The sequence below is a fragment of the Acomys russatus genome, chromosome 10, assembly GCF_903995435.1.
Source record: "Acomys russatus chromosome 10, mAcoRus1.1, whole genome shotgun sequence".
In the NCBI taxonomy this organism is placed as follows: domain Eukaryota; kingdom Metazoa; phylum Chordata; class Mammalia; order Rodentia; family Muridae; genus Acomys; species Acomys russatus.
The window spans coordinates 17,947,816-17,964,272 of NC_067146.1; the positions used below are offsets into that span (position 1 = coordinate 17,947,816).

Consider the following 16,457-nt stretch of genomic DNA (forward strand, 5'->3'; position numbering starts at 1 on the left):
GAAATACCTTCTGCCAGAATTTCTTTTTCCACTTAGACACTGAGTCTACTTTCTTAGACAGGGCTCTGAGGACAGTCTGTGGAGAAATACTGAAGGTGTCACCACAATGGTGACAACTCCAATTAGGAACAGCCGAGGGGATTAAGCTGGGGCAAACTTATTTAATGTCACGATTTTACCTTCTCCTGGTCTTTCCAGGCTAGAATCTGGTTACTGTGCACTAAGAAAGAAACAAACGGAAAGCAGTATTACTTCTTACAAACCACATAAGCAAATGTTCCTTGAGTCCTCGAGAGCTCTTGGGCTTATCTCTCCGTTTTAATTGTGATAGTAAAACAATAAAAATGGGATTTAATTTTAACTAACATTGGTCAGTCCGAGGCAGTAAGTAAAGATGATGAGGTAGAAAAATATTAATCCAGGTTGGTTATTTAACATCTGCCCGAGTGTGAGGTGAACAGTGTTGAAGGCGCAAGACAATGAAACTTCTGGGTTATGCTTTGGTCTATCGCCGCTTGCTCCTTGTGGTTTTCACTGTGTTGCTTTTCCTGCCACTTCCTCTCGTCATCCACACCAAGGTAAGGAAGCCCGAAGCACGGACTGGCATGCCTCTTGGCCTATAGGTTGTCCTTCAGTGTTGCTAATGGTCTGGCTCAAAGCTGAACGAACTGCTTTCTGCTTGTCTGTACATTGTACTTCTTCTATTTCCTTCTCTTTCTAGTAGTTAGTCTTATTTGCTTCTCAGCATTGTTAACTGGAATAATGAAACATAATAACCAGCAAGAAATCCTTCTCTACCTGTCAACTAGACAAAAGGAAGAACAAAAGAAACACAACCTTTTAGGTCTGATCTTTCAAGTTAACAGCCTGTAGGGAGCACCATGGGCAACACTCTTTTCCGCTGGGAATAAGCAATAATATATCTCTGCACAAAGGACTAACAGGGATGCCCAGCCTTGCAACATTGTCACATGATGATGTTGCCATCTACAAATTTGCTGTGCTGTACTCACAGTTACTCACAGGAGGCTTGTGGGAAACAGGTTAGACAGCCACAGGCAGAACAAAATCCCAGTGTGAGGTCTAGAGATACCTACAGAGCTGTCATCTCTGGGGCTTAGAGTCAGCCACAAAACTTCCCAGAAATTTAATTTCCTCCTGGAATAGAGACATAAAAATGTGCAAGTTTTTTCCAGGTTAATCAGAAAATGTAATAAATCATAGTACCATCATTTCAGATTTTAGTGTACTTACTTTGGTGTGTTTATGAATACCTTTCAGTTTGCTTTTGAAAACAATCAGTCTATTGAGTCCAGAATATTAAGTTCAATAATTTCCCGTGTTTTGGTGACGTGATGCGAATAGCAAACACGTGCCTTCTCTGTGCCAGCCACAAGTGGGATTTGCTGCTAGGAGAACAGATGTTGGAGGCAGGCTATTGGTTTGAGATGCCAGATTTAGCATTTTACAGGCTGTGTGACCTGAGCAGCTTAGATAACCTCTCAGTGCTTCTGTTCTCTCCTAAGAGAGGGAGCATAGCAGGCTTGTTGTGAGGGGTAAAGGAGTAAACACTCATCAAACAGCTAGCAGGGGCCTGCAAGTCTGCCTCCGTGTGCTGCCTGAACAGCTAGGGCAATGCTTACCCTCCTTGGATGTGCAGTCCCCGAGCTCAGTAGAAGAGAACCTAGCTGTTGCTCCTCTCTCATGAGTCCTAGTGGATCAATAACATAGAATAAGTAATTACTGTACATTGGGCACCCTAGCTTCCTTCAGAAGCCATAGCCACCAATCCGGAAACCTCTGAAGGAAATTCACATGCGGTTGAATGTTCATACCCAGCCAAGGTCCTCTCTACCTGCAATGCTGCCAAGGGCCCTTTCCTCTTCATTGCTGCGGCGTGTCTTCAGCCAGGTGGGATCTTTCCACCGCAGCTGCCTATACTCAGTTCCCACCCATGAGACTAGGCAGCTGTGTGTCCCTGGTGCCAAGCCAGATAACAGAGTTGACTCACACATACGGGTTTCTAGCTTAGCTCCCCCTCTCTCCATTTGCAGGCCTTGTCCTCCATCTACTATGCATAGTAACCTCTTTATTAGCCCCCTGCCCCCTCTCGGATCTCACAAATTTGCAGATGTGTCAGGATCTTCCCATGGGCACATTTTGATTTACCTGCGGGTACTCACTGTATTTCAACGACTCTGCCTTGGTCTCAACACAGGCCCTTACTTATTGCAGAGAACACAGGAAATTAAACTAAAGTCCATCTTCTGCCATGACTACATATCGTCTCCGATGCTCCTCTGGCGTACGCATGCATCACACTCTAATTACCATCCATAATTTTAGGGGAAATAAACATAAGCTCACTGAGAAAGAAGACAAATACATAAATAAAAAGCAATAATGTGAGTTCATAGTTCATGCTAACCAGAAAGTGTATTGTTGCTAGGAAATGAAGTCTGATTTTTCTTTGCTAAGAAATGCACTCAATGAGTTTTCTTTTCCAAACATGGAATGGTAAAAGTCTATTATGTCTATACACTAGCCCCAGTACATGGAGTGCAAAGTATCAAGTTGTACTCATGAATGTGTTCTGCTTTGGTTTCATTGTAATCAACTCATTTGTTAAAATTCAATTAATACTACTGAGAGAAACTTTCCCTAACCCTAAAACAGAACTTTTCTTTCTTTTTTTTCCTTTTTTCTTTTCTTTTTTTGCCAATTTTGAATAGATATTTTATTATTACCCAGCTACTAACTAAACTTAAAAGAGCATTGTTTAACTCTTTCAGTGAAGGCAGAAAAGAAGATATAATATTCAATATTTGATAGAGGCTTACCAGGACACACATCAATCAATTGTTAACATTTTTGTTACTGAAGCCGGGGGGGGGGCTGTAGTTATAGATACAGTGATAAGCTGACAGAAGAATTCACACAAAACGAAAAGTCAAAACTTGTCTTCTTAAAACACAATGACTCCATGTGACATAGAACCAACAAGCTAGGGATCACTGGCTGGGGTTTTCATTCTTTCACTGGTTAGTGGTGCTCTTAGAGACTGGTCTTGCCTCCTATCTCAATTCCTTCTCCAGCTAGAAAAGCGTCATCAACAAAGAGGTCCTCAGAGAATTTTTAAGCAATGTTAAGACGGGAGGAGAAAGGATATCTGATGTACAGGGCACTCCTCCTCTCTTCCGGGCATTCTGCCAAATGCTTTGCAAAATCGCTATATTTAACCTCATAATAAGCCAATAGATGGTGGCTGGCGTGCCAGAATTCTCATTTTACATTTGAAGGAATCCATGCTCAGAGACACTGAATGCAACAAAGGCCAAGAAACTTGTTTTGACTTTGGTTTTGTCAGAACTCGGAATTCCTGTGTTAGCAGTTGTTTTAGGCTTTTCTCACTTTTGTGTTTTTAAGGGGCTATTCCCTGTGGATTGTTAATCATTCATTAACAACTCAGGCAGCTCTCTATGGGATAATGAGCCCAGTAGCTCAAAGAGCAAAGGAGGCCTAGCCTAACCATTTTCTTAATTAGCGCACCACGCTGCTTAGAGTCTTCAGGTAGAAAACGGCATTGATTCCCGACACTGAGGAAAGGTCTTTTGAGAAATGAAGCAATGAGCTGGGTGTGTGCCATGTCCTGACATCACAGAGTCCCAGCTGCACCACATGGTCACGTCTGCTTGACCGGTTATGATGACCCTTTCTCCTCCAGCACTCCCTGTGAGTCGTGGCACCGGGTTGGTAACTCCGCACCATGTTGTTGACTGAGAATGTGGGTCCACGGTTTTCAGTGCTTTCACGCGAGCGGTGTGTTAGAAGGAAGGAGACTGTGCCTTTCTACTGAAGCTTCTGGGCACAAGTCAAATATCAGGCCAGATGTCATTGTTACGAGTTAGTTATCACTATTAATCAGTTACTCAAAAATTTCATAATAAAAGTTAGAAAGAGAAACCAGTAAGGAGCTTCCTGTAGTCTGGTTGCTTGTGTCTCCAAACAACACTTGTCTGCGTCCATTGTCTGGCCAGCAGTATTAATTACACCTGACTGTCAGCACGTGCCTCGACCCATGGTGGTTATGGTCAGTCCACAGCACTGCTGCCCATGAGCCTTCAATAGGTGACAACTTATACCTTCTGGTGACTCTGAAATATCAGCAATACTTTTATGTCCTCACCTAGACACAAAGGCAATCTGATTTCTTCCCCACTTAGTAGTTACTGATCAGTAAACAAGTTTTTAATGCAATTACTATTTATTTGAATTAAATAATCACAGTGAATTTTTTTCACTTCAAAGCAGAAATTCCCTAAATTTTCCCATACAGAAGACTGTTAATGCTGGCCTAGACAGTATGCCACAGTTTTATTTATATCTTCTATGTAACTGAGTTTGTTTATTACTATTTCTAGCAATTTATTAATTTTAATCTTTTCAGTGTGTGCTCAGTTTTATTTTCATTCTTAATTTTTATATGGTATATTGGCCTTTCTTGGTATTACTGTTTATGAAACAAAAGAGATAAAAAAAGAAGACCAGCTAAGGACATAGCTCAGTCAGTGCGGTGCTTGGTTGTTATCCATGAAATCTCGAGTTCAAGGTTCAGCATTGCGTAACCTATAATCTTAGCACTTCAGAAGTGGAGGTAGGAGGACCAGAGGTCAAGATCAATGCCATCCTGGGCTTCACTAGAAACTGTTTCTATTAAAAGTAAATAAACAAGTTTTGGTTCTTTGAGAAGAGTAGGAAACCTGAGCAATCATATATTCTCATGTTGGGTATGTTTCTCCCAAGTGCTTCTCCCTCCATCGATCTGAGGCACTTGCTGGGAGACCTTTTCACAATAAAGAGACAGGGGGAGGAGTCCTATGGGTACTGAGAAACACTCATTAGTTGATGGATTGTAAAATCCCAACTGCATTTCATTTTTCTCTTTGGTACTTCTGGCTTTTTTGAAGAATACCTTACATCAAGATGGCCTCCAAGGGAGAAGAGAGAGGAAGAGTCCAGATCCAAGCACAGGGGCCAAATTTGTGTCCTCTCCGATGCTTTTCCCTGTCTACCACCCTCCTACCACTGAGTACGTTGCCTTTCCATCCATATTTTCCTCTGTCCACCCATCTTCCTCTCACTCTCCATTCTCACCATACTTTCCTCGAGACAATATTCATCTCCATTTTTCATATGCATCTTTCCGTACCCTTCTTCCAAAAAACAAACAAACAACCCTCACCAGTCATGACCACCGGGCAAACATCTTTTACACTGATGGAAAATTTCAACTTTAACATGTGTCCCAATAACCTCCTGTATCTATCTTCCACACTCACTGTTTGCCTGACCTGCTTTCTGCTCTCTGCTTCCTGGAATGCCCTCCCCCTTTGTCCTTCCCTCCTTGGAAAGAGAGGTGCAAACTGAGAATCATTATGGCAGTTCTTGTTTCATCACAGCTATGTGGGCACCATTGTAGTGTGTTCCAGGGGTGGTTATCTTCACCTACCTCTACAGACTGTAAGTGCCTTAAGAGTTTCAGGCAGACTGTTAGCCTGTGTCCTCTAGCCTCGAATACAGGGCTTGTCACACAGAGAGTAGGTGACTGTATCAAGTAAATAAATAGGTTTTTCTCATGAGGCAGAAGGATATGGAATTCCTATGACCTATAAGGTGAAAGAAGGCGATTGAACAAGAGACATTCTAATACAGAGAAAGGAGTAACGGTGAGACAGAGTAAGAACGTGGGTGTAGCAGGAAGGTGCCTGGCCCACAAAGCTCATGTTTCCTTCTATGATAGGAATCTGTACCTCGCTTGATTAACATGGCAAATGTTACAGCTCATAATAATAAGCTCCATAGTAATTATTGGAAATAATGAATATCTTCATTCTATAGTTGAGCAAATTCAGGTTTAAAGATTACCCAGAGTCATAGGACATATGAATCGAACAAATGGATTGGAACACAAAATGCCTGACTCCCAAACCCAGAGGGCAGTACTCTTTTGTATTTTTCACTTTTAACCTAGCACACAAGGTATTAGAAATTCCCAAGCCCACAGAGCGCAATTCTATTTTGTATTGTGTTCTTTAGTTTTTAAATTAGCATACAAGTTATAAGAAACAGGTTTGCATTTTCTTCTACTAAAACACACTTTGTTAGGAAATGGCATTGCTTATGAATGGCGTTTCTGTCAGATCTTGGAAAGGTATGTTCATTTTGACTTAAGCCACTGCTTTCACATTTGAAATCATGTGAGTGTTTACTGAGATGCAGGTTCTTGAGGCTTGTACCTGTTGCACTGGGATCTTGCCCCATGGTGGACTCTTTTGTTTGTTTGTTTTGTTTTGTTTTTTAAATATTTTTTAAATTTTTAAAAAAATATATTAATTTATTCAAATTACAACTCAATTGTTATCCCATGACTTGTATCCTCCCATTCCTCCCTCCCTCCCTCCTGCTTTCACCCTATTCCCCTCTCCTAGGTCTATGACCGAGGGGGACCTCCTCCCACACTATATGGTCATAGGCTATCAAGTCTCATCTTGGTAGTCTGCTTATTCTTTCTTTGAGTGCCACCAGGCCTCCCCACCAAGGGGAGGTGGTCAAATAGGAAGCACCAGAGTTCATGTCAAAGTCAGTTCCTGGTCTCCACATACCTGTGGAGAATGTCCTGTCCATTGGCTAGATCAGAGTAGGGGTTCGGTATTTACTATTGTATTGTCCTTAGTGCAATAGTTTGAGCAGAGCCTCCCCCCATGATCCACCCATCATGATATTCTTCCTGTAGGTTTCCTGGAAACAACCTAAATGCCCCTCAGTTGAAGAATGGATAAAGAAACTGTGGTACATTTACACTATGGAATACTACTCAGCTATTTTTAAAAAAGGAAATCTCAAAATTTGTGGACAAATGGATGGGACTAGAGATGATCATATTGAGTGAGTTAACCCAGAAGCAGAAAGACTCACATGGTATATACTCATTTATAGTTGGGCACTAGCCCAAGAGGCATGTCCCATGAAAGTCTTCACTTACCAAGAGATTGGGATAGATGTGAGGACATCCTACTGAGACTCTAGGTAAGAGAAATATAGGAGATGGGGAAATGACAGACTCTTGATGTATCAGGAAATACAGATTGGATGCTTCAAGCTTCTGAGGTATGTGAGCACTGGCCACATTCCAATCCCCTAGATAATTCAGATAAGTTTTGTAAGAGATTTTGACATGCTCCCCTTGGCCCATTTCCTCTTCTATAAAGTGAAAATGTTCCTCTTTAAGAACTGTTAAATCCTGTCTATAGAGCATCTGTTCTACATTCACGTGAGGGTCTTCTGTAAAATCTCAGCTTCTGGGCATGTTTAGCAAAATCCTCAGGTGACCGATGATGTTATTTCATGGGTTGCATCCTAATGCATAGAATTATGGTTATTTCCAACTCAGTGGTGTGTGTGTATGGGAGGTTGGGGTGAGATAAAAGCCATGCCTCTAGAGTGCTCGCTAGATATTGAGGTTTGAGTGAAAAGGGGTGTTAAAAATTATCTCCAATACCTGGCATAGTAGAACTGCTGTCTCTGCTACCCATCTTAAAGTCTAAAATCTACCTAGACATGCTAACTATTATTCCTTGATTCTATGGCTGAGCGCCATACTTTCCATGTTCAAAGGCAGGGATCTTTTAAAATATATCAAGCTTTGTGGTTAGTATGGACTGAGCCTTGATCAATAGCCACTACGGTGTGACAGGCATCTCAGAAGCCAAGCAAAGCTCCTGCAGGTTCTGCCAGGTTACCATGCTTCCTTATAGCATGCAGACTTAGAGCACACACTCTTTTCCTTCTTTTTTTTTTTTTTTTTTTTAATGTGCAATGTGTTCTCCTCGGAAATAAGTTGTCATGAGTGAGGCCCATGTTGGTCTGTTTTCTTTAAGTTCTTGATGGGAAGAGAAATACTCTCTTACCCACCTTAGGGACCCTGCCATCAGCCAAGGCACTCCCCAGTACCCATCAGTAAGCCATTAAAAAGGGAAGAAATGAAAAATAAAACCCTATATTTTAAAACAGAATTTATATTTCAATTCCATCTAGAGCTATCATTTAAAAGAGACCCAAGGTGATTTTTAAACTCATTAGCCACATGTCCCAAGGCAATATGATAGAAATTTGTGAAAGGGAAACAAATATCCAAATTGGCTTATCATAAGTTCATTTGCTGAGTACATCAAGACGGGACTAAGACACTCCTTTTAAATCCAGTAGGGGAACAGGAGAATGTCAGCTATGAGGACCTCGCCTTTGCACAAAAAATATTTTGGCTATAATTGTTTTGGTTAGAGAGATGAGGACTCTGGGCCGGGGAATGATAACATTGTCTCAGTTAGGGGAGAGTACAGTATCCAGGACCAAGCCAGCAAAAAAGAGAAAAAGATGAGAGACAAGGCAAAGGGATGGAGGTTTCTGGAGTCAAATTTAGCTCAACACCAGAAACTAAGGACTGAAGAGAGATATTCTTTTTTTTTTTTTTTTTTTATTGTGTTGGAAACTTTATTTTATTATTATTATTATTAATTTATTCTTGTTACATCTCAATGTTTATCCCATCCCTTGTATCCTCCAATTCCTCCCCCCCCCCTTTTCCCATTATTCCCCTCCCCTATGACTGTTCCTGAGGGGGATTACGTCCCCCTGTATATTCTCATAGGGTATCAAGTCTCTTCTTGGCTACTTGCTGTCCTTCCTCTGAGTGCCACCAGGTCTCCCCCTCCAGGGGACATGGTCAAATGTGAGGCACCAGAGTATGTGAGAAAGTCGTATCACACTCTCCACTCAACTGTGGAGAAGATGGCATGATCTTCCTTGCTCATGGATCGGGAGAATTAACATAGTAAAAATGGCCATCCTACCAAAAGCAATCTACAGATTCAATGCAATCCCTATCAAAATACTTACACAATTTTTTAAAGACATTGAAAGTTCAATTCTGAACTTCATATGGAAAAACAAAAAAAACCCAGAGAGATATTCTTAAGTTCATGAAAGACAAAAAGAGAAAGACTGGCTATTGCTTCTGGTCCATTGGAGGCAGGCACTTCCAGTTCCCCAGGCCGGAAAGAATGGCACACCAGCTCCTTTATTTAGTCAGATGTCCCCTTTGGTCATCTTGGCAGGATTAGGACTCTCAGCTGACAGAATCTTACCTAAGGACTAATGGAGGTACATGTGAATCTTCTAGAGCAGGAAGATAGTGTGGAAAGAGAAAGCATACATATAAAATAATTGTGAAGTTCTTTCTGTATGTATGAGGACTTCAGGGTTGACCATTTTGGGGGACCTTCCCCTGGAAAGACTATTTCTCAGGCTCTCAGCCCTCTTTAGTTGCCTGCAACCGTTACCCAGGGTTGAAGCACCATGGTCTTTTGCCCTTTTCATGTTAACATGTCAACTAATGTCATCACCACGTTAATGAGACTTCATGGATGTAGCTTCTCTGACATTTCTAGGAGACAAAAATCTCACAGCAAACTTCCTGCTTCGCTGTTTCTCACAATCTTTTCACCCCTTCTGCCATGATCTCTGAGCCTTTGGGGCAAGAATTGAGCTCTAGCTAAATAAGCTGAGGGTTTATTAACATATCTTGGAATGCATATGTATATACATATGTTTGTGTATAAGCAACAAAATTAAAGATATAGAGGCCATGAAGTTGAAATATAACAAAGTGTTGTAGGGGAGGTATGGCAAAAGGGTTGGGAAGAGGGATGGGAAAGAGAAAACAATTATATTTCAATTAAAAACTATATAAAATAGATAAATAAAACAACTACTACTCAGGATGCTTTTGAAAACCTCAAAAAAATGATTACAATAATCAAGACTGCAGAAATCAACACACAGATGAAAACATCCTAAATGCAATGAAAATAATCAGGAAATCAGCAGCATAGAAAAGAACACACACACACATATGGAGAGATATCATTTTTGAAATTGAAGTATAAGCAAGACTAGATGACTTTTAAAAATTCCTAGATAGATATTTTAGACATGAATAAAGATAGCCATGGAAATTAAAAACAAAACAAAAATATTTAAAGAATCAGAAGTGTGCTGGGGGTTTGGAGTAGTCCTAGTTAATCAATTTCTTCAGGGGAAACATCTCTTTTTTTTTTTTTTTTTTTTTTTGGTTAAATTCAGCTTCCTTCAAGGATGAGTCTTATATATGAACTAACACAAGCAATTTAATGTGAGAGCATCCTAGATGGACAAGATGAATAACAGGGCCACGCCAAGGCACACTCAGGTACAGCCAGGAGGCACACAGGTTCCAAAGGTGACTACTGGGAGAGTATTTTCCATTCCAGGGCCTCAGTAAGCTGGGGCACTTTACCAGAAGTTATTTTATAGAGGAAGTTTAAGGTGTTCTTGTGAGGGTAAGCTTTATTCTAACTGTGCTGTTTGCCTTGGCTCTTGCTAATCCCTTTGCTGGTTTGCCGCAAGATTGGTAGTAAAATGTCAGGTATTAACATCCTTACATGTGTTTGAATTGGCCTCATGTCCATCATTAAGTTTAGATTTTCTTAAGGTGTTACTACACTCTACACCCTGACCTTTAAGGGCCAATTCTCCAGTCTTTCAGCACTTCAAAATGTATCCCAGTGGCCTGCCAAATAGAAAAGAACAGACCTTCCATCAGAAGGTGAGGAGACCTTGCACCAAGGGCTCTAACTAAGAGTGTTAAATGTCCTGGGGGCCATAGCATCAATCAGGAGATGGAAGAGAGGCACTGTGGACTAGATAGCTTTGGCCTAGGTTTCTTAAGTATCTGGCAAGTCTCACTGACCCATCAGTAGTGAGATGCAAAGTCAAGGAACAAGAACCTTTCAGAATGTCAAAACATAGAACATTTAAAAACTAAAACTAAAACTATGACCCCCAACAGCTCATGAGAAGGCAGTGAAGATCTCGAGAGCCTTGGATGTCAACTGTCGTAGCTGATTGGCTACTTCCTTTACCATGATTATTTTGGCTTCCAAAAGTTATCTTTTTCTGATGTAAGAAACATCTATTGCCCCCAATGATTAGGATCTCCCTAACAGCCACCACAATTGTCCTACCACACTTCTATTGAAGGAGAGCAGAAGAGTAAATAGTGCGAACACTGGCTACACACATATAAGGGAATTCAAGAAGAGGGTAGGGCGGCACTGGCTTGACTAAATGGGAATTGCTAAAAATAGACCATCATGGTCATTCAGATGACAGAATGCTCAGGAAGCCAGAGTAGAGGCTCCGATCAGAATTGGGGTCTCTTGTAGATCAGGGCATTATATTCTAGTGCTAGTAAGAGAACAGTCTGGTGGGGCTAAACTACATAACTGCCAGGGAGAGCAAAGCAGGTTTGCTATCCAGCCAGGCAGTTAGAGAACATGAGAGTTAGTTTGGGCTCAACTGTGGATCCCAAGCAGGCACCAGTGGTGATGGATGGTTGGTTAACAGGCACTAAGCAAGTGTTTGGGTTGGGACATGGGTTGATTGTGATTTTCCAGGGGCTCAGATGTTGGAAGGTTAGCCCCAATGTGATAGCACTAAGAGATGATGACACTTTCAAGAGGTGGAGACTATACAAGGTTGGAGCCTTCTGAATGGACTACTACTACTAATTCCTCTGGGGCCCCTATTAGTTCCCATGAGAGTGGGTTGGAGAGAGAGAGAGAGAGAGAGAGAGAGAGAGAGAGAGAGAGAGAGAGAGAGAGAGAGAGAGAGAGAGAGAGAGAGAGAGAGAGAGAGAGAGAGAGAGAGAGAGAGAGAGAACAAGGTTGGGCCCTCTTTAGTGTCTGCTTCCTTATTGACCATGTTATCTCCTTTCACAAGTACTTTCTTCAATGCTCATGAGAGCCAGAAATGACCACCCAGTCTTGGATATTTCCATTATAACAATGGAAAACAGAACACGCAAACTGTAGATCAGTGGGAGAAGTACAAGAAGGCCTGGAAACTGTGATTCTAATTTTTATTTTTCAAGTAAAGCTCAATCCTATTAAGGCAAGTTTGATAAAAAAATAAAGTGATTTACCATATAGATCAGAAACCTTGTTAAAAAGACATAGAAATTAAAAGAAGGATAATATCGTAAGAAACAATATTGCTGCAGGAAAAGTAGCAATAGGGAAGGGGATGGAATTGTTTTGCATTATTGTAACAACAACAACAACACTGTACAACTTATACAAATAATAAATATAGCATAATATACAAAATTAATATAACTATCTTTTCAGAAAATGGAAATAGCTAATAAAGTTTAAATGGGCTCTTCAGCCAAGAAATGTTGCTACTTGTTTTCTGTTTTAAGACTGAAAATCCTTTTCCTGTATCCATATGGAACTGAGCTACAAAGATGTTCGCAGCCAAATAGTGTTGAAAAATTAAGAAGGGTTAGAAAGCTGGACAGACAGATGCTAATGTATTCTTTAACAAGGAAAATGTGACCCACTTACAATGAATCTAACAACATTTATACATATAGCAGCATGATGCACTTGCAATGTAAAACACTGAGTGAAATAGCCACAAGCGATGCATTAGTGAAGCTTTAATTTTAAAAGTGCCTGTTGAGGTTGGGGAGATAGCTCAGTGGCTTTACCGTTCACTGCACAAGCGTGAGTATCTGAGTTTGGGGCTCCAGCCCTCATGTGAAAGCCGGGGGCGGTGGTGTGTCCTTGTAACCCCGGGAGGTAGAGACAGGAGGATGCCAAGGATCCCTGGCCAGTCAGCCTAGCCCAAATGTTGAGCTCTGGGTTCATTAAGAGCCTTTCAAAAATAGGGAAGAGAAGTGGTTGAGAAAGACATTCTAATGTAAAATGTTTTACCACCAAGCATGCCTGTACAGGCACGGGCACCTATACACAACTGTGGCACATGCAGACACCACAAAGAGAAGAAAACATGGTTATTAAAATATTAATGGCCTCTATATAACAAAAAAAAAAATCACAAAAACACAGATGGAAAGAGACAAACCACATGCCAGACAGAGGCAGATCTGGGAGTGAGTACAGGGACAGAACACAGGGGAATGAGTGACTGTTTGTTTTGTTTTTGTTTTTGTTTTTTCACAGAAACATTTTAAATCTTTAAAAAACATAAGGTAAATGTAGCCGAATATCCGTATTTGTTCATTATGATAAAGTAAAGAACTGTAACTGTTAGATAGTGTTTCTAACTGTCCTAAATATTTTAGAAATTTGAAGGCTCTTTTAACAACAGATCACTCCAAAGCTTTAGCAGCGTGGGGCTTTCAATGTAAAGGAACAGTGTCTACCTATAGCGTCTCCCTCACACTCAGTGCAAGGGAACCTTCCCGTGCTAGGGAAAAGTAGGAAAAGGTAGGAAAAATGCTCAAGAGTGGCCAAGAGCTCCAGAGCTCAGGCATCTTACATTAAGGAACAGTGCATGTCCTTCACCTTAATAACTATATAAAAAACAGTCTCCTCTACCTGAACGAGTGCCTTGTTTCCCAAGACAAATGGTGCACATTCTTAGGGAACTTAGAACATCTAGGGACTTTTGAACACCTCAGTGGCATTTTTAGTCCTGAGGAAGTTCATGACGTTTTTTTCTTCCTCCCCTTCCTCTTATCTCTCCTTCTCCACCTTCATTTTGCTCACTTCTGTATGGCATTTTGAAAATGGCCTCACAAAATTTAAAAACATTTTGTGAAGTCTGTGATAGTCACAGTTCCAAATAGGTCCTTCCTATATTTTCTGTCATAACAAACAAGATAAAAATAGCTATTACTCTGGCTTCTGTCTCTCTGTTCACAAATTTATAATACTGAAGAATGTTTTCTAACTCTGTAATAGGATTTGGGTTAGGGCGCTTGCTTGCCTTGGTCGCAGCTTATCCTAACAGCCTCACAAGCATTGCAAACTTCTACCAGACTTTGGAGAGTGGGCTTGAGATGAGAAAAAATAATTCCCTCACTCTACCGTGACAAGGGTAACTCTGTTTTCTTCTTTTTTGGACCTTCAGATTCCTTCAAGCATGGAAAATTCCTACAAATTATAGCAAGTTAGATTACAGAGATAACAGAAATAGGGTTCAATTATAATCCCATGAATTACTCACATGGAAAAGTTTATGTTCAAACATCATTTTGACAAATTCCACGAATGAGACATAATTTTGAATTGCACATTGCAGGATTGTCAGACTTTCCAAACAGCTTACAAACCCAGGTATTTCACCTGGCAGAAGGATACATTCCCTGAAAGCAAGATTCTGGACCAAGAGGTACATGAGAAGAAAAGACCGAATGATTGTGTGTCCCATAGCTTTCAGATCTTTACCCTAAAGAAAAATCACTTGGTCACCTTGAAAATGCTGGTCGTGTTTCAGTATATCCAGGAACAGGACTGGCATTCAACATTTCTTGCAAATTCCCAGATGATCCCAACATTGCTGGTGCACAGATTACTTGGGATATGTGAAGAGAAAGCCAATGAGCAAATGTGATAACTCAAGGATAGAGAAACAAGAAAGAAACTCAATACAAGTAGAGAATGGCTGGTTACTAGACAATCCACTTAAATGCTAATGAATCCAGGAAGGGAAGACAATGAAGAAGGGGTATGGAGGTACTATTTGGAACTAGAAGGCAGCTGTCACTTTAAGGTATAACCTCTCTAAGAATCTGGAGAATTAGTGCCCTGTACAATATAATGCCAATGTCACCCAGTCTCTCACTTGTTAAGGTAAAGACATAAATTCACTGAATTTTAATACAAATCTACTGATTTATAAATTCCTACATACGTATAAAGAAAAAGAACTAATGTCAGTCAAACAAATTGAGTATGCTCCTCGGACTTCCGAGTACTTCGAATCATTAAGCAAGGTAAAGTGCCCAGTATTTGAGTAGAAGTACTTACAAAGAAGCCCTTCAGGAGGCCCCGAGGCTGACGGGTAGACAACCTAGATAAATGCTGTAAATTAGAGTTTCATGCTGCATGAGAAGCAAGGGTCATGTCCAAACATCAAAATGGTCTAAGAAGATGACTTGTTTGTCTTGAGAGAGTCTTGTGATGTAGCTCTTGCTAGTCTTGTACATACTGTGTAGAACAGGCTAGTTTCCATCTCCTGGTGTCCATCCCACCCCTTCCTCCTGCTTCAGTCTCCCAAATGCTGGGACCAAGAGTGTGTGCCGCCATGTCTGGCTCAAGAGGTGGCTTTACAAATAGAGAGGGATGTCAGAAAGTATTGGAGCAAGTCTGATTGTAGAAATAAAAGTGATTAAATACAAAGTGAAGATCCTGAATTATCAAAAATATGAAAATAAAAACAAAGCAACAGAAAGGTGATGACTCAATTAAGTCAAGCTGCGTCAGTCACAAGGTGACAATCTTCCAGGCAAGGCAACCATTTGGCAGTTGAAATCTTGCTTGTTAGCCTGTCTCCAAAGCTTCCCTATCTGAGTAGATTAGGGAAGTTAGGGTGAAATCTCAACCCAAGGCAGAAGTTAGAAGTGGCAACTGGAACTCACCAGCCTATTTTGGCTTTTCTGTTCTTTTCTTTCCATTTTTTTTTTCCTGATGCAGATCATTATATGTGGATGCTCCAATGTGTTTCCAGGGTGGACAGGCCTTTAATCTAGCTTTATGGAAGAGAGGAAAGAAATCTAGTTGTGTTCATCGAAAACAATCTGGTCCTGGAACAAGCTTGCCTCTAATGGGCTTGGACGGAGGCAGAGGTGCAAAAACAACAGACAGGCTCAGGGGACTGGCTGCTCAGAATGGGGGAGCATGAAAGTCAGGGGCCCGTGTTGTTGTTGAAACCTACCTTCTTCCAAGTATGTCAGAAAACATAAAGTTGTAAGGAAAAGTTTTGGGGCCATCTATGGGTTATCATTAAAAGAAAACACACAGCTTTCTCTCCACACAGGCATTTTAAATTAAACCAGTGTCCACAGATTCTCTCTAGAGCTGTTAGAAGGATTCAGTCAAGGCTCCGCTTTATTTTGCTGTTTTATTGTTTGTCAAGACTACAGAGGCAGACTCTGTAAAAACTGTCAACATCAAAACACCTTTATTCTTTTTCCTTTAAAAATATAACACAATGAAGATATGGCAGAGCCTGGGCTTATTAAGAGCCTCTCAGATTCACTGACAGAGCAAGGGTGCTGGGAAGCAAAAGCCCAGCCCACAAAATCAAGCCTCATACCAGGGAATACAGAGAGGAAAGCTGGACTGTACAGGCCTAGAGAAAAGACCTCATCAAAACTCAAGCCACAGTCTCAGTAAATTTCCAAATGCAGCCTAGAATTCTCGGGCAGCAAACATCAGGAGAACACGAAGCAGCAATATAGTGGATGACAACATTTATTGATTGCTGAGTACATTTCAGGTACCAAATTATACAAGTCACAGATGGTTATAAAATTTAACCACTTTCCT

At 40.9% G+C, this 16,457-nt stretch overlaps 1 protein-coding gene across 1 annotated transcript in view; it reads left to right on the forward strand.

The window, feature by feature from the left end:
* The first annotated feature begins 434 nt into the window (after positions 1–434).
* Slc13a1 (solute carrier family 13 member 1) overlaps positions 435–16,457 on the forward strand; it is an 84,592-nt gene continuing 68,569 nt past the window's right edge. The window contains exon 1 of the mRNA XM_051152475.1: positions 435–578. Coding sequence (XP_051008432.1) covers positions 480–578 — 99 coding nt within the window. The 5' untranslated portion in view covers positions 435–479. The remainder of the gene's footprint in view (positions 579–16,457) is intronic.